This window comes from Pteropus vampyrus, unplaced genomic scaffold, assembly GCF_000151845.1.
Source record: "Pteropus vampyrus isolate Shadow unplaced genomic scaffold, Pvam_2.0 Scaffold1, whole genome shotgun sequence".
In the NCBI taxonomy this organism is placed as follows: Eukaryota; Metazoa; Chordata; class Mammalia; order Chiroptera; family Pteropodidae; genus Pteropus; species Pteropus vampyrus.
Window position 1 is genome coordinate 22004063 of NW_011888782.1, and position 19765 is coordinate 22023827.

Consider the following 19765-nt stretch of genomic DNA (forward strand, 5'->3'; position numbering starts at 1 on the left):
GTTATCAAAACCCTCTTTCAAGTCCTTAGCCAGTTGACTTTATAGCTGGTTTTAAAATTCTCATTAATTTTTTGTTTGACATTTATTTTAAAATTTATATCCAGATATCAGTTGAATTTGTAATTCTACACTGTTATAGATAGTTGATTTTAAACAGAAATTTCTGTCTACTCCTGTATGTGGGAGCCATGGCTAATAATTGATTATTAATTTCATTTTACTTAAAAATCAGCAGAAGTATAATGCCAAAAGAATGAAAACAATTTCTATTTTTAAGAGAAGTGGAAATGTGTTGTGACAAACTGCCTGACAAGAAATCACTATGTTTTGTTTGTGGAAGATGAATCTTTAAAACTAGGAAAGAGCGGATGGAGAGAAGGTAGCTAAAAGAACACAGTTTTTCTTTGCTTTCTCAGATCTATAAACAAAGAGATAGAGAGAGAGACTCTCAATAAGAGTCTTACAGGGGCTAAGAAATTCTGAGAGAGAACCCATAATTTTTGAGAGTCTTCTATATTTTAAGTACTTTACATATGTTATATCATGTAATATAATAGATATTAGAATTTTCCTTTTTCCAATGAGGACCCTGAGGCCCAATGAAATTACAGAGAAATTTCAGAGCTGATACTTTGCACAGCTGCCAGGTCTGCCTGTATATGAAGCCCAGTACTTACTTCTACATTATCCTGCCCTTTGAATTCTATACAGACAAGAGAGAAAAGAGGAGAAAACAGAGGAACATGGAAGATGTCTCAAAATAAATGCTTTACATTCTCCCACATACCTGCTTTTCCTTCTTTACCTCCAAATTGGTGGGAAGTTTTTAATGATAGGAACATTTAAAATTTTTAAAAATTATTTTTATCAAAACAATAAGTGTACAGTTTAATAAGCCAAGTAGAATTAAAAGTCACATAATCAAAAATAGTAGTTCCTACTCTTCTATACTGTCCTTTTTATCCTCCTCCACCCTCCACCCCTAGAAAACCCTACTTTCAACCAAAATGTTGCTTCTTCTCTTAACCTTACTGTTACTAAATAATATAGTTGTATTACTACTTCTTGATATATCAGTCAGATATCTCTTCACTTCCTATTATGTATGGTAAGTGAAGATTGAATTCATTTATGCCACTTTGACTTCTCATTCAGTGTCCCCAGTATAATTATATCACGGTTATTGATTAACTTAATAGCTGATATTCTTATTATCATGATTAAGTGAACATTGCTTAACTCTGAGCCCTCTATTATACTATGATTACTTTTTCTTTTTTTTGTCCAGCTTTTTCTGTTTCCTGGAGTTAATAATTGCCTTGGTTTTTTATTTGCTTGGTTTTTGTCATTTTTTCCCCTCTAAATTTTCCAGCAGATATGTCAAACACCTCTCAACGTTACTTTCCAAATGCTCAAGATCTTCAGAAATCTATTATGTCTGTGGTTCTCATCCTGTTCCACTTTAGACTGTTGTTCAGGCCCGCTACAAGGCTGTTGTCCTGGAATTCCTCTCTTTATCATACTTTTGTGTTGGATCTAGAGAAAAGATTTCTTGGATACAATATTATAGTAGACTTTTGCCTGTTTTTCTTTTTTTGCCTACCCAGCATTGAGTGACCTCCCTATGTTTGAAGAATTTCCAATGTTATGAGTCCTGGTGGGAGGCAAAGCAAGCCTTTCACACTCGAAACAAAAATTTCTAGCCTCTACTGCAGCCAGAGTTCGGGCACAAGACCAAGGCTCTGTTAATCAGATAAGCCCTCCTTATACTTGGAAGTGGGAACTGGAAATCCAAAGAAATGGAGACATTGAAGAACTCTCTAGAAGCATGATGGTAGTCGCAGGATGACTAAATTCCTGGTTCCAATGTCCGGGCTTTCAGGCTCAATAGGCAGGCTGCACTGTGTAGACTTTGGTGCCTGCAGCAGTGGTGTGCACACTAAACTGCTTTGACATCTAATTTTGGCTACATAGCCCTGAACTTGATTCTCTAACCTTTCCAGCTATTTTCACAGGTGGATGTCTTTTTAGCTGGCCATATTGCTGCTTCACATAAAATCGTGTAGTTTTTTTTTCCCCCTAAGGAGATTGGATAGCAACAATCACTCTATGCCATAATTACTCTGTTTTTAATTTCCAAGAGCTGTTGATTATAACCTAATTTGTCCTTGTCCTTTTTTTTTTTTTTTTTTTTTTAATTTTAACATCATCTCATTCTTGTTTTCTGGGTACAATGGCTTATCTTATCTTTCTGGTAATATTACTTGTTCTCCTTTTGAAGTTTTCTGCTCCTTTTACTGTCCTGTGTTCTCTAGATTCTCTTCTCTCTGGCTTAGTCCCTCTCTCCCTCTTTCGATTTCTTTTCGCACTTAGAAGTGAAGTTCTAAAACCCTGTTTAGAAGACCTATAAACTGGGCAGAGCTTGTTCATCGGGGTACCTCACTGCAGGATTATTAGAGTGTAAGCTAGCTTCTTCACAGAGGCCCCCCCCAAAGTGACTACCTCGAGGTTTTCCTCTGGGGCTCTTCAGTTTGTCCACAGAAGAGTCTTTTAATCTCTAGCATGGGGGTCACCCAGATGGCTCTTGCATTGAAGGAGCAGGGTAAGATAATGGAGGCATCCCAGCATTTAGGATATAGACTTTCATTCAATTCCCCAGTTTCTAGCTCTATTCCCCCACTCTTTGCTGTCCCTGCTGTCCCAAGCCTGGGCACTCTCTGGTTTGACTTCTTTAGAGAAACGCGCCCCCCCACTTGGGGAGGGGCTCAGGCAGAGAATGAATTGTTACCTAGCTGCATGGGCAGAAGAAAGCATCTTGGTGTCCAACTGTTTCATAGACAGTTTTGCAACCAACTCCCTGTACTTTGGCTTCCTAGGGACATGGTACTTCCTGGTCTTGAACTTTGCTGGAGTGTACGGGTACACTGGGCTGCTGCTTGCCAGCACCCTCTCTGTAGGCCCTAGAGTTCATCCTCCTCTACTCTGCTCAGTCTGTTACTACTACTCTGTCACCTTTCCATCTTCCAAGACTTATTTTTATCTTTCCCCTCTCATTCTCCTGGTGTTTGTGGGTTTATACCTATTTAATTCCTTTTATGTCTTCTCAGTGTCTTTTCAGGAGAGACATCTGGTCAGTTTGTCATATTTAATCAATGAAGTTGTCACCACCCACCCACTTGCCTAATCTTAGAAATGTCATAGCTATTGACCACTCCCTTGCTGCCTTCATCTTGGTGTAGACTCTCATCATCTAGCAACTAGACTTGTTAAATCTTCAGACTAGTCTCCTGCCTCCAGATTTCCCCACATCCTTTTTCTCCTTCTCATTATCTACTGAATGATCTTTCTAAAATAAAATTCTTATCATGTCTCTCTTCCTTGGAAACCTTCACTGAAATCTAATGCCGTCTCTCTAAAGTTCAAGATCCTTGGTGTGATCTGCAAGGTTCTTTACAATCCTGTTCTGACCTATCTTCAGGCCACTTTTCTCATGACAACCCATACACTGTATGTTCCAGCTACACCCAGACGAAACACACCATCTTTTTTATTCCTTCCTGTATTTGCATATGCTCTTCTGCCTTCTCTAATTGCTTCATCTCCCCACTTTTCCATCTGGAAAACTCTGACTTTTGAGTTAAACTCTGTCTGACTATTCAGACCCATTTTCGCCCCCTCTGAGAAGAATTCCAATTTCCTTGCTGTGCAAGCACAACATTTGATTCATATAAGTAGTATAGATAAATATCACATTGTTTTATACATTTGGATTACATATGTTTATGCATTTGTCTTCAGGCCTATTCATCTGTCTTAAGGAAAAGAAATATTAGTTTTATTCCTTTCCTCCAGACTGTGAGCTTCCTTTAATCACAAATTCTCTTTCCACCTTGAATCCATCACAGTATTATTCTCACACAGCACATGGCACAAAACAAACATTCAATAAAGGCTAGTTAAAATGATGAACATTTAAACAACTATTGGCTAAAATTATTGAAACATTGATCAGTAAAGTAGAATAGAGAGTGTTAAACTATTATAAGAACCTAACGTGTGACACACCATATGCCATAAAAAAATAAGAATCAAATCACCATTGAATAAATATTGTTGAGAGCAAATGGATCCAAAAAATTAACTTGGGACTATATTTTATGCCTTATATAGCCATGAATTCCTTATTTATAACAGCTGTGCAAGAGAAATATTTCCAACTATTGAAGACATCATGAGAGATAAAAAGGATCTGATTAAATAGGAATAAAACCATTTACACAACACAGTGTCACAGAAGGAAACAATTATTCTGACAAACACAACTGATAAAAGCATACCTTCCAAAGCATATTATTTTTAAAAACATGAAGGTCGAAATCCTGATTCTATTAAAGAGAGGTCAAAAGAGATAAATATGCAGTTTTCATTTCAAAAAATCAATGCTCAGACTCATTCACTGTCCACTCAATAAACTAACTTTTATTGTTAAATGTTAAATATTGTTAGTAGCTAAAAATATCCTGCATTTATTGTGCATGTTCCTTAACACAGATTATGTCCCTTGACAATGAGAGGACTTACACAGATTAGCTCATCTAAGCTCAGCATTACACATCTTTTTACAGAGGCTTAGAGAAGTTCAACACTTGCTCAAGATATGAACCAACTAAAATTTAAACTCAAGTCTGTCTCACTTTAGCACCAGTGTTCTTAACCATACACAAAGTGTATACTGCTTGCTGTCGGTATGTTTTATGAACTAGGTCATGGTATTAATTAAATGAACACAAATTAAACCACCTTTAAGATATCATTGTGTATCTATTAAGCTGTCAAAAATTTAAATAAAGAGTAGTATGTCTTTGGTAATCAGGTATATGTACATATTGCTGGAAGCAATGTCAATGAATTCATTCCTTCTGGATCTGTTGATAAAAGATTTTCATCAAATTTACAAGGTTTTAGCCATTATTTTTTCAAATATTTTTTTCTGCTCTTTCCTGTCCTTATGGGACTCATATTACATACTAATTGGTACACTTGACATTGTTTCCAGGTCTCTGAGGCTCAGTTTCTTTTTCTTCCACCTATTCCTCTCTGTTCTTCAGTCTGGATAATTTCTATTGATCTATCCTTAGGTTCTTTGATTCTTTCTTCTGCCATCTCAACTCTAGAATTTTCATCTGGTTCTTTTTTATAGTTTGTCTCTATTGATATTCCCTATTTTGAAAGTCATTGTCATATTTTGCTTAAGTCACTCACATTGTGTTTTTATTTAATTCTTTGAACATATTTATTATACTAGCTGCTTTGAGTCTTTGTCTGCTAAACTCAACACGTTGGCCCATTCTGAGTCAGTTTCTTTTGATTGCCTTTTTCCCCAAGCATAGGTCACGATTTCCTATTTCTTTGCATGTCTTGTAATTTTTGGTTGAAAACTGGACAATTTAGATAACATATTGTGGTAACTCCTAATTCTGATGTATGTTTATGAGTTTTTATTAGTTTGTTTTAGGAAATTGCTGTATTTGAACTGTGGAATCAGTTTCCCCTGTGGTTTGTAGCTCCTGATGTCTTTACTCAGTTTTTATTCTTATTTTTAATTTTTAGTCTGGCTTCATAGCCCATAAGGCTTCCACCCCCTTCCAGTGGATCTGTGTGTGGGTTGAGAAAAACAGTCAAAGTTGCAGCTAGTTCTCCAGTCTCCCCAGTCTCTCTTGGGTCTCCCCAGGCATGGGCATAGTTTTCCAGTCAGCCAGGGAAATTCGAGAAGCTATAGTTCTTCTATGCCTCTCTCATTTCAAGGATCTTCCGATTAAATTTCTGGCTGATCCGCTGCTCCCCCTAGGTGGGTCCACAACCTTAGGCTAGCAAAACTGAGGATTGTCCCCATTCAGTTTTCTACTGTGCACATCACATTTAGCTTATAAAGGCATAACCAACAAATTTGCCCCCTCCGACAGCAAGACTTCTGGTGTGTGACCAGCTCTATGCTGGTAAGAACTAGGGTGGGGATGGGAGCAGCCCAGGCAAAAAGGCCATAGACTCTTACTGTTCTTACCCTCAGCTTCAACAGTTTTTGAAAAGAAACACTTCTTAATTTGTTGTTCCCATTTGGTAAATTTCTGGAGCCCTGAGTGATTGGTTTTGATTATTTTGTCTAGCCGTACACTTATTTCTTGCGGAAAGGATTCACTGACCTTTTCACATGCCATAGCTAAAAGTCCCTCTGGCTCATTCTTTCTGGATAATGATCTTTCAAGATGTAACAAGAAATATAAAAGTGCCTTGACTTAGTAAATCTTTTTGGGGGAACTGTATAATCAAGTTAGAAATAAATGTACAGCATTTGGAAAGCAGTTAAAAGAATTGCATTATCAGCATAATAAAAGACCACATAAACTTGAAACGTGATCCTTTGTGGACTATCGATGCACATTCTCAGTTTGTACGTCACAACTAAAACTGTGTGTTTATGTATTTTGATAAAGATGGAATGCATTTGCAGATGGTTTAATATTTATTTTAAGTAATTTCTATAAAATTTGTTAAGTTTATGATTTTTAAAATTGACACAATTGTTTTCATCCTTCATGCTTAAAGTGATTATATCTACATGGGCTTTGTGAATATAGAATTTGTTAGACATACCATTATATTTCAAAGAACAATTTAATATTATGCATTATGTTTATTATAGTTGATATTTTTAACATGCCTGATATGTGGTTTTGTTTCCTCATTTGTTCGTTTTGCAACTAAGACTTGGAAAATAAAGTTGCTTCTTGGTCATTACTTTAGAATTTCTAATGTGAGAAACTGTCCTCTTTCACCAGTAATCTATAAAACATTTTTCTTCCAGTAAAATCCTTGACAAGAGAAAAAAATTCCGTTAGTCATTTGGAAAGGTTTTGAAACCATATTGTCTGCCTATATTGTCATACTTATTCAAAGTCATTGAGCATCCATCATGAATTCTCCCTCACATTGCTGACATATAAAACTGCATTGTGTTTGCTTGAAGGACACATCTCTTCCTAACGACTTTATCCCAAGTTCCTCAGAAAATACACACACTCACTACACAGTTCCCTTGAAGTGTAATTGAAGTTGAGCAAGATCAAGATCAAATGTGAAAGGATGAGCTTAACATTTGACAAATCTCAGAGAGGCAAAAAATCTAAATCTTTAACCAACAGTATTCCTTCTTAATAGTTAAGGGTGCAACTATATTTGATCGAAAAGATGAATCATGCATTGAGCATGTAAAAATTAAACAATTTAATTAATGGAATCATAACAGTATTCCTTCTTTAAAAAAAAAAAGTAATAGAGCCTTCAATTCAAATCAATCATAAACCTTGACAGAGTTTATTTTAATCCACAGTAATAAGGAGACATTTATTGAATACTTCCCATACACAAACTTCTAAATGTTTAGATTTGATATTTAGAGATATAAAAGACCGTCTTTGCCTTCAAGGTATGGAAATATAAAAGATAAGTATAATAGTTGGCAGCACTTGATGAAAGAAGATAGATGTTGAGAGGGTGAAGACTTTTCTGAGGGCTAGAATGGTTTGTCCATTCATTTAACCACATGTATAGAACATTTACTACATTCTAAGCACTGTTCTAGGTGCTGGGGGAACATGCTGAATAGGTATAAAAGATCTCTGCTGTCATTGAGCTTGCATTCTAGTAGGGGAAATTATAACAAACAAGCTAACAAATATACACTATAATGTCAGTAAGAGATAAGTACTATGATGAATAACAAAGTAGGGTGACAGGATAGAGAGAGACTAGGGTATGGAGAGAGTACTGTTTCATATAGATTTGTCAGAAAAGATCTCTCTGAGAAGAGGATATTTTAATGAAGAACTGAATTATATAGTGAGCCATGCAGAGATGTGAGAAAAGAGTTCCAGGCAGAGGAAATGGCATATATACAGGTGTAAGTGGGACTTGAATTTGCAGATTCCAAGAAGAGCAGAAGTCCAGCAGTGACTGTAGAGGAGTGAGCCAGGGAGAGAGAGGTAGGAGGTGAACAGTGAAGAAAGCAGAGGCCAGTGCCATGTAGGGCCTTGCAGGCTATGGTGACTATGATAGAAGGCCACTGAAGGTTCTAGCTAGGGCTGGGACATGATCAGATTTAGGCTTTAAGAAGATTACTGGCTTTGTGAGGAATGTATTATGTAGAGGTAAGAGAAGGAGCCAAAGCCCTTTTGGAGGTATATTAATTAAGGTAGGGTAAACTGCTATAAGAAATAACCAAATATGTAGTGGCTCAAACACAATGGAAGTTTATTTCTTACATGCACTAGCAGTCAAGGAAGGATGTTCCAGATCAATGGGAACTTCTTCTCCATGCATTGATTCGGGGGCTCGGGCTCCCTCCATTCTTATGACTTTAGTATTCCCTGAGAACTTGTCATTCGCAAAGTCAAGATAAACTTACAACGTTCAAAATTCAGGCATGGAGAAGAGACACACCTACTCTCTCAAAGACTTTGGTACAGAAGAGGCACTCACCATTTCTGTTCACATTCTATTGGTGAGAACTTAGTCACATGGCCACACCTAACTGCAAGAGAGCCTCTAGCCGTGGCTCTACTATAGGAGCGCTGCGGTAAATCAGTGGCTTGGACTAGGATGGGAGCAATGAGGCTGGTAAGGAGTGGTCATATTCTGAATATATTTTGATGGTAGAATCAACAGGATTTAGTGATGGAATAGATAGATATAGGTGTGAGGAAAAGAGAGGAGTCAAGGATGAATCTTAGATATTTGAGTGAACAGTGGTGTCATTTATTCAGGTAGAGAAAACTGGGAGGGACTAGATTTCTGCTTTAGCTATGTTAAGTTTTGAGGTGCTTATTAGTCATGTAAAGAGATATTGAGATGACAACTAGATAGTCAAAACCTCAGTTTAAGGGAGAGGTCAAGAATGGTGTAAACTTGAGATCCTCAGTACAAGGATAATATTTAAAGCCATGGGACTGGATGAGATCTCCTAGGAATGAGTATACATGGGGGAATAAAAAAGAGTGCTGAGGAATGAATGAATGTGGGGATACTCCCATATTTTGGGGTTGGAAGGTGGAGGTAAGCCAGCAAAAGAGACTGAGAAAAACTGGGTGGTGAGATAGGAAGAAAACTAGGAGAGTGAGGCATCCTAGAAACCACGAGAAAAAAGTGTTTCTGCAAGCTGGAAGTGATCACGTGTGTCAGATGCTATCTGAAAGGCCAAATGGGATGAGGACTGGTAGTTTATCATCGAATTTGAAGAGATCAAATTATTGGCAACTTTGGGAAGAGTAGTTCAGATGGAAGTGGGTTGGTAAATTTGGTAATGAGAGGATATGAAAGCTCTCCTTTGAGAGGAGAGGTTGTAAACTTGTTACATCAGAGAGTAAGAGAATGAGTAGACTGAAACCACAAGGGAGTTGATGGTTGACGTAAGCGGAATTGTCTCTTAGGCTGGGTCACAAAATTGGAGAAGAGGAGTTCATAGGTATTTGCTCATAAAAACAGAAGAGGAGTTGGTTACAAATTGGTAACCAAGGATTTGGCTTATTTATTTTTTAGATTTCTTCCTAAAGTCTAGGCTCCATGAACAAGATATCCAGAGGAGACCTGCTTCTTTCTATGCCCGCATGTGCAACCCCTGGGTCTCCCTGTTGGGGGTGAGTAATTTCATTTTGATCTCAATTATCCTTGAGACATAATTCAGGTGGAGACATATGTGGTCTCAGAGTTGGGGTGGAGGGGAGGCAAGAGGAAAGTCTCAACCAGGAGCAATGAGATTTAATTACTTGTTCTATTAGAATTCAGATGAGCCTACATATGGAAACATTACATTAAATGCAGCACTTATTTTGATCAGTGGTTTACTGTAAAATAAATAAACATCTCTGATAATCTCTGGATCATTAAATTCGTAGGTATACCAAATTACCTAATTTCACTCTAATTGTTTCTTTCAGGGAGGAGTAGAACAAGGAGGTAAGATAGAATATCTATTTATTGATAGTTTTGATTAGAGGGTATTTTCAGGAGGGTGTCTTCTCAAATATCTGTTTAAGTGAGGTTTTTTGAAATGAGTAAATTTCAATTATTCAGACTTTTACGGTGATCAGAGGTTAATGAGAAGGACTATTGTTTCTTAAGGTCTTAGCCCTGTGGCTTACTTACCACATGATAAATGATTAGGCGACTTACTCTTCCTACTCTGTTTCCACAGGCTATTGGGTCCCTTCTCATCATGTTTGTGATCCAGTGGGTCTATACCCTGGTTAACCTAGGTATTGCTGCCCTTGTGTATTTTTACATCGGTCGGACTAGTCCAGGGCTTCATCTTGGTAAGCCGCAGAGCCGTTTTGCCACCACCTCCCTTCTTTTTTAGCATTCCTTGAAGAAACATGTTTCGAGAACCTAGTAAATGCCAACACTGACTCAGATATGAATCCCATTTTCAAATAGCTTACAGTCTAGGAGGAAAAATATGATATACACATAAATTATAACAAATAAAGAAATAACAACTTGTGAGATTTATAAGACATATAGAAGTAAAATTAACTACAATGCTAGCACAAGGGCCAGGAGGGAAGAAATGGAAATATACTATTATATATGCAAAATAATATCACTTAAAGGTAAACTGTAATAAGTTTAAAATGTGTACTACAAACCCTAGAGCAACCACTAAAATAATACCACAAAGAGTTATAGCTAATAAGACAATAAAGGAGATTTGAATTTAAAAACGTTCAAATCAAAATAAAGCAGGAAAAGAGGAAACAATAATAAAGGACATATGGGGCAAACAAAAAAATAAATATAGTAAGGTGGTTTATATAAACCCAGCCATATCAGTAGTCACACTAAATATAAATGGTCTAAATATTCCCAATTAAGTGACATTGTCAGATTGAATTAAAAAATGATGCTACTATATGCTGCCTACAAGTAACCTACTTTAAATATAAAGACATAAGTGAGTTAAAGGTAAAAGGGTGGAAAAATATATATCATAATAACATGATATAACATGATAACATCGGATAAAGTGGATTTCAGAGAAAATAATATCACCAGGGATAAAGAGGGCCATTTTATATAGTTAAAGAGAAAAAAATCATCAAGAAGACATAATAAACCTTGAAATTTATGCATTTAAAAATGGAGATTTGAAATACATAAAGAAAAACCTGATTGAGCTGCAACAAGAAATAGAAACATTCATAATTATAGTCAGAGATTTCAACACCTCTCTCAATAATTGATAAAACAAGTAGACAAAATTAGGCTTTAGAGACTTAAATAATATTAACAAATTTCGTGAAGTTGATGTTTATAGAACATTCTACTAATAGCAGCAGAATATACATTCTTTTCAAGTATACATGAAACAACAGATAGACCATTTTCAAGGACATAAAAAAGTCTCAATAAATTTAATGTATTTATATCAATTCAAAAACAAAATATGTTCTCTGACCAAAAAGGAAGTAAATTAGAAATGAATTAGAAAGATATGTGGAAAATCACCAGATTTAGTTTAGAAACTAAAGAACACTAAATAATCTAAATGACTAAGAACACTGAAGAATGTTAAATCAACTAAATAAACTAAATAATTCATGGTTCAGAGAATAAATAAAAAGTGAAATTCAAAGTATTTTGAACTGAATGAAAATAAAAATATAACATCAAAATTGTGGGATGCAACTAATTGAGTATTTAGAACTTTATAACATCAACTGCTTATATTAGAAAAGAAAAGAGGTTGCAAACCAGTGACCCCAGCTTCCAACTTACGGAAAGAAGAGCAAATTAAACTAAAAAAACCCAAAAAACAAAAACCCAAACAAGGAAGCAATAAAGGTCAAAGTAGATATCAATAAAGTATTAAATAGAAAAAATAGAGAATGTCAATGAAATAAAAAGGTGGTTGTGTGATATCAATAAAATTGACTAACATCTAGGCAGACTGATCAGAATAAAAGGAGAGAAGACAAAAATGATGAATACCAAGAGTAAGAGAGATGACATTACTAGGGAGTCTATAGATTCTGAAAAGAAAATAAATGACTATTTTAAAAAGCTTTATGCCAATAAATATGACAACTTAGATAAATTGGACAAATTCCTTGAATGATACAATCTATGAAAAATCATCCAGAAGAAATATAAAGTATTAGTTCATCTATTAAAGAAATTAAACTTGTTATTAAAAACCTCACAAAGAAAACTAGGTCCAGATGGCTTCATTAATGAAACCTATCGAACATTTAAGAAATGAAGAATATTAAGAAATGAAGAATATTAATTCTATACAAACTCTTCAGAAAACAACACACCAATACCTCTCAAGAGCATAGGTGCAAAAATCTGTAACAAAATTTTAACAAATTGAACTAAAAATTACAAAAATATAAAAAGGACAATATATCATAACCAAGTGGTTTATCTCAGGAATTCAGGGTTGGTTTAACATTTTAAAACATTCAATGTAATATATCATATTTACAGACTAGAAGAGGAAAACTATAAAACATTTCTTAGAAAAAATTAAAAAGGAAATTAAAGAAATAAATGAAGAGATACACTGTTTTCACGAACTAGAAGATCAGTAATCTTATGATGTCAATTATCCACAAAAATTCAATATAATCCTCATCAAAATCTCAGCTGCATTTTTATGGAAATTAGCAAGCAGATTCTAAAACATTTATGTGAAAATGCTAAGGACCTAGAATAGCCCAACTAACTTTGTTAAAGAAGAACAAAGTTGAAGTACTTACACAAGGCTGATTATAAAGCTAAAATAATCAAGACAGTGTGGTATTGGAATCAAGATAGACAAATACATCAACAGACAGAGTAGAGAGTCCAGAAATCGGCCTACACATTTATGGTCAGTTGATTTTCAAACAAGATGCAAAGGCCGTTCAGTGGAAGAAAAAATAGTCTTTTCAACAAATGGTGCTGGAACAACTGGAAATCCATGTGCAAAAAATAAACTTCCACATATCATACAATGTCAAAATAACTCAAAACGGATCCTAGAACTAAATGTAAAATCTAAAACTATAAATTTCTAAAAGGAAATATAGGAATAAAAACCTTTGCGACTGAAAGGAGCAAAGATTTTTTTAGATGCACCACCAAAGGAAGGAAAACAGTTGATAAACTGGGTTTCATCAAAATGAAGGACTCTGATCTTCCAAACACACAGGTAAAGGAATGCGAAGGCAAGCCATAGACCGTGAGATAATATTTGCAAATCACTTATCTGATAAAGGACTTGTATCTAGAATATGTAGAAACTCTCAAAACTCAAGAAAACAAACAAAAAGATTTAAAAAATGGGGCAATGTTTTACATAGATTTCACCAAAGAACATATATGGATGGCAAATAAGTACATGAAAAGATGCTCAACATGATTAGTCATTGGGAAATACAAATTAAAATCACAATATAAGATTACTGCATACCTATTCGAGGGATTCAAATTAAAAATACTGATCATGCTAAGTGTTGGCAAGGATGTAGAGCAACTACAACTATCATATACTGCTGGTGGGAATATAAAATAATACAATCACTTTGTAAAACAGTTTGGCAGTTTATAAAAAGTTAAACACATACCAGCTATATAAACTAGTCACTGAAAATACTCCCAGATATTTACCTGGGTGGATTGAAAACATATAGTCATACAAAGACACGTACATGAATATTCACAATAGCTTAATTCGCAGTGGCCCAAAACTGGAAACAATACAAATATCCAACAACATGTGATTCTATAAATAAATTGTAGTATAGCCATGCAATAGAATACTACTTGTCAAAAAAATGAGCTATTGATACATGCACTAACATGCATAAATCTCAAGTAATGATGCTGAGTGAAAATAACTAGACAAAGAGTATATAGTGTTATACATGTGTGTGTATATGTGTGTGAGTATCATTATTGAAAATGCAAACTAATCTAACCTGGAGTGTTGTGCTGTGAGTGTTATAAGGTGAAAAAACATACTTCCTATCTTCAAAGAGTGTATGGTCTAGGAGGGGATTTTTATAGCATGTATTTAACACATGAGTTTGAATCTCGGAAAAAAATATTATCAAAAAATTTTAAATTTCTAGGACTGAAGTTAGCAAATCTTCTGCTTTTTTCTCTATAGCACTGTATTCAGTTTCTTTCTTGGGATTCTGGAGTTCAGAAATACATTTTTGGAAACTGCATATGGGTACAAAGTCCTTAGCAGGCTGCTGTCGGGGGATATATATTCTATTAAAACTAGGATTCTATATGTATATGTAGAGCCTTCATCCATATTTATATATACGTATTCCCTGCAGGATCAGCCTCCAACTTCAGCTTTTTCAGATGGATGAGATCTCTTCTGATCCCCTCCTACAGGTTTGTGCTAATTTGGGCCCAGGACCAGGGCGGATGAGTGTCCAGGGCCCTGGGAGGTGCTAAGTGCATCCCCTTCCTAGCTTGGCTTGGGTGAATTGTGGTGTGGGCACCTGACAATTGGGAACCTCAGGGAAACTCAAACTCTGCTCCTCATTGCCACCCCCTGCCCCCCGCCCCCACCATCCAGCTCTCTACTTCAGCTCATCAGAAGCTTCCTCTGGCTTTTCTCCTCTCCCCTTCTTATCTTCAGAAATCATGAACAGAGTCTTTATTTGGAATCTGATTGCTGGGTGATGAGTCAAGGGAGCTATTCTCAGTGAATTCACAGTCTAAGACATAGTAGCATTAACGCATCATCATACACAAAATTAATGCCCAAAAGATTCCCATTCTTCCATCTCAAGTCAGAGATAGTTGATGTGACTGTGTTGGTGAAAGTACAGAGGATTTCTATGGAACTTCCATGTTCAAATACACAGGGAAAGGAAAGAACAAACTTTCCTAGAAACAGGAGAAATCCTCCTAGAGAAGGCAGGATTTCACCAGTGCCCTAATCTCTTTCTTCCTCCCTCCTCCCTTCTGGTACCACCCACTTTGTCCTCAGGCCAACTTCAGGTGTCAAAGCCTTTGTAGTTTACCTCTAGCTTCTTCACTTTTGAAGGCCTCAGGACTCTGGGAAATTAAGTCCCCCTCTTTCAATATCAGTGAGGAGCCAAAGGTGAAGGCTGGGAAAATCCAGACAGAACCCAACCAAATGTTTATTTGGTTTCATTTCGTTGGTTTGTTTTTGAAATTCTAAACGTCTGGGTTGCACTTGCTAATATTTCCACCTTCCATGTGCCAACATTGCTAATGGATTACGGGACCCTTTCCCTTTGATCCCAGACATAAGTTCAGAATGCTCTTTTCATCATTTTTTTTATTGTGATAAAATACACATAACATAAAATTTATCATCTTAACCATTTTTAAGTACATTCATATTGTGCAAATCATCTCCACCATGCATCTCCAGAACTCTTCATTTTGCAAAAACACCATATCCATGAAACGATAACTCCTCATTGCTTCCTCTCAAGAATCCTTTTTAAGACAGTTCTTTATAAGCACTACTAATTTGCTGAGATTGCACAAGAAATGAAACCTTGGTGCTAGCACTTGGGATGATGAATAAAAGGGAGCTGGGGCTATGGAAACCAACAGGGAAAGGGCTGGGAAGAAGGGTAGTATGTAGGGGGAGAAGCCCTGTCATCTGCTTGGAAGCTGTGCTAAATGTTCTGTGTGGAGCTATAGGAGGGATGGGGTCACCACTCTGTCTCTCTTCCAGTCTGAGGCATCAGCTTAGGTGACAGGTCATAACACTCGTGTCGATCTGTTTTCCCCTACCAACCACCGAGTCCTGAGGAAAAGCAGAGGTTAAGTGGAAATAGCTTCTGTGTGGAGCTACCTACAGATTCTGGAGCTGGAAACGGTGTATGGTTGAAAGTATTTGGCCCTATTTGATTTATAGGAATATTTTTTAGGCATTTCCAGTTTTAAAGCCTACACATGGCCATGGGAGGTCACTGTTCCTTATGTTGCACTCTGAATTCTTAGAACTTCACCTCCGAGATCACTGTAGCACTATGTAGAAAGAAGAATGAATTAGGAAGAGATTATTATTAGTAAAGGACAATACTTTGGTTGGAATAGAACCCATTCTACAATATTTATAGCTCTGTGGGCTTGTGAAGTGGGTGGTGGAGGCCTCGGCTAAGACTTAACATCAAACTTGCTGGCCTCGCCGTGGCTACTGAGTGATATTTTGTGATGGTTATTTAGGAGGGTGAAAGAACCAAGAAATGGTAAGTTAATTAAAAGTAGAAATTTGTAGGTATTTTTTCTATTTTGTAGTTTTGAGGTTTTTTCACAACTGTAGCCCCAGATGCTCTTAAAAACCAAAGAATAATAATACAGTTGAGTATGTTTGGGCAAAGGAATTTGGCTAGGTTACTTCCTTTGTTACACCTACCATCCCCAGAATCATATAAAATTTAGTCTGATCTTCAAAAGACTTTCTTTCCTGAAGTCCTAGCAACTGCCCAAGTGAGAATTCTTAGGCCACTCTAGACTAGAAAGTAAAGCATATTATTTCCCTGAACTAAGAAGAATGCAATGGTTTTCTCTTTAAAAAAAAAAGCATTAATGAAAAAAATGTATTGCCAGCAATACTTGTGTGTTGACTGGTATGGCATTTTTTCACTTCCTAATCTCCTTGAAGATTCAGTCTTTATAGAAGTTAATTCATTTCTCAGAAAACCATGACCTAATTCAGTTATGTTCTCATCAGTGGTTACAAGGCCTTGGTCATGTGATCTGAATTTCTGTAACAGCACATTTTGCCAGAGTCAGTTGAAGCTTTCTGCTCAAGTACCACAGATTTAAACATTATATTTCTACTTGTTAAATTTTTTTTACAACTATCAAATATATTCCTTATTTAAACAATTGAACATTGCTACTCTGCAAAGTAGATGATTCTTTTCAAGTAAAATTCCTTAGAGGCAATCCATATCTAAGGTATGACGTAAGGACCTACCATAGGCTGTAGGAACTGACAGGGACTAGGAAAGATGAGAAAACAGAGGCACAAGGTGGTGGAGAGTTTTGCCTGAGGCCCCTACGTTGGTTACTAGCAGAGCTGTGACTACATCCATCTTCTGTGGATATCTGTCTGCCAGTCTGATCTTTCTTTCTTTTTTTCTCTCTCTAGCACTTTCCTCATGTATCCCTAATATTATCTTTGCCAATTTATTCCAAGTCCAACTGTATATAGACACTTTAGTGACAATGAAACCCATCCTGGGACTTGTGCTTTGTCTGCAGGCCTACTTGGTGTCAAAAGCTTTTGCAGTTTGCCTCGGAGCTGCTGATTGAGTCAACCTTAGCTCTGGAAATCATTCCTCATTCAACTTTCTTTCCAATGAACCAAAGAGAAGATTTCTCTTTCTACTCTTCTCAATTTCCCAGTCTCTCTATTTCATTATTTATTTGACAAGAAAGCAAAGAAAAGCTATAGAGCCCCAATATTATACCATTTGAGAGGTTATCTTTGTACAATTTTGTAACTTTCTACTAAAAAAAGGTAAATATCACTCTCTTTCCTTATTTTTTCGATACTTATTTCCCATAAATATTTACAAACTTTAGTTCATTAACTGTTGTACATATATCTTTCAACAGTTATGTTTTTTAAATACATTTTCAATAACAAGCATACAGTAATAAGCACAATGACGTTTTCGCAAATAATTTCTCTACCCAGAGAAGACACATCTTCATTGTTTAGCACTTGGTCTTTCCTTCTGATTGCCCTCTGTGTTCTCTCACCAAAGGAGCTTGAGATCCCCCCAAGAGCAGATAATTTTGGCACCATCCCTGGCCAGGGTTGACATGGAGATGACTCAGCTCACCCAGGAGAACGCGGACTTTGCCACTCGGGATCGCTACCACCACTCCTCCCTTGTGAGTCGAGAGCAGTTGATGCCTCACTACTAGAGTACTGAGCATTCGGTACTAGGCAACCCCGGGACCGTCCTCTCTTGGAGCTGTCCAGTGCACAGTGGACCCAAATCCCAGAACCTTCATGGAGCTGGTTCTCCTCAGCAAGAAACTCAAGTCCTGTCTTTCTACTGCTGTTTTGGACAATGGAAATCTGCATCCTGGTCTGGAGGGTAAACACTGGAATGGCTGTGGCTCTGACACACACACCCAATCTGAAGAGCTCCATATGGACACCAAGACTTGCAGATATGGAGAACCAGACCAGATTACTTGTTCTGAGGGCCACAATAAATGGTCATTTACATTTTTATTTTATTTATTTTTGAATAAATAATACACTCATATGGTTCTAAACCCTAAAATATAATCATAGTATAGTGAAAAGCCTCCCTCCCATCCTTGTTCCCCATCTGTTCAGTTCCCATTCCTGCCCCATAGGTAACAGCATTTCTTTATGAACATACCAGCAAATAGAAATGTGGATTCTTATTAGTTCCTTTTATACACAGAAGGTAGCGTATTATACATGTGTTCCACACCCTGTTTATCCCTTAAAAGTCTGTCTTGGAGACACTTCCATATCAATACACATACAGCTTCCTCATTATTTTTCATTGTATAAATATGCTATAATTTATTTCATCGGTTCCACAACGATGGCATTTGGATGGTTTCCAATCTTGTGCTGCTATTACAATCAGTTCTGCAGTAAATAATCTTGTGCATATGTACAAGCGTAAAGAATTTCCGTAGAATAAATTCCCAAAAATGGAATTGCAAGATCAAAAGGCACATGCATTTGTGAGCTATTATTGTTAGTGAAGTTCTTTTTAATTAAAAAGTTAAATGACCATGAATCACCTAGTGGTGATTCGTGTTCTCAAAAGCATTTGTAGTCCCGGCTCTCCAAACACTGTTGCAGCTGTTTTGGGTATAAATGCATGAGGCAATGGGACTATTTTGGCTCCTCTGTGATCTTAGTGTAGCATTCATCACAGGCATCCGGTCCTGGGGGCCGTAGCATGGCTTCTCCAGATAAGTTGAGGCCTAGAGTCAGTGGCTTCACTGCTGCCAGGGAGGGAAGTACTATTGGGGCAGTTCTGACCTCTTTCTTCTGTAGTAGAGCTTCTCAAAAGTCAGTGTGCTCAGAACCACCTGGGAGGCTCGTTAAAAGTGCAGATTTCTTCACCTCACCCATAAGATTTTTTTATTTAGTAAGTTTGGGGGAAAGTCCTTGACTTTACATTTTTAACGAGTGTCTCAGGTGATTCAACACAATCCTTGGATCTTATTTTGAGAGACATTGACCTGTTGAATGGGCTGTGCTTAAAGTGAGTTGAGGGGGTGGGAAAGTTGTAATAAAGGAATATTAGATCTTAATATTCTCTATCAAAAAATGAGACCTTGTTTATGATTACTGTTTATGCACTGTTTTGGTTAAATACCAAACTTAAGAAAATTGTTAGAAACAACTTAAAGAAAGCAAACCATGAGTTAACAACAGGCATCGGGGAAATAGAAACATCATAAAAAGACAGACTGTATTCATGAAGGGCTCATCTCTGAGGTGATCTCTAAGGGCCCCTTTTTAAGAAGAAGCTATACTAGTTCCTTGTAGCTGTTGTAACAAATTACAGCAAACTATGTAGCTTAAAAACAGTAGAAACTTATTCTCCCACAATCTGGAGGCCAGACATCTGAAATCAGTATCACTGAGCTGAAATCAAGGTGTTAGGAGGGCCGTGATCCCTCTAGAGCAGTGGTCTCCAACCTTTTT

At 36.7% G+C, this 19765-nt stretch overlaps 1 protein-coding gene across 1 annotated transcript in view; it reads left to right on the forward strand.

Moving 5' to 3' along the window:
- The window catches only part of SLC12A8 (solute carrier family 12 member 8), a 119267-nt gene extending 101122 nt beyond the window's left edge, over window positions 1–18145 (forward strand). The window contains exons 11-14 of the mRNA XM_011368174.2: window positions 9592–9689; window positions 10247–10364; window positions 14385–14445; window positions 17820–18145. Coding sequence (XP_011366476.1) covers window positions 9592–9689; window positions 10247–10364; window positions 14385–14445; window positions 17820–17982 — 440 coding nt within the window. The 3' untranslated portion in view covers window positions 17983–18145. The remainder of the gene's footprint in view (window positions 1–9591; window positions 9690–10246; window positions 10365–14384; window positions 14446–17819) is intronic.
- Window positions 18146–19765: the final 1620 nt, after the last annotated feature.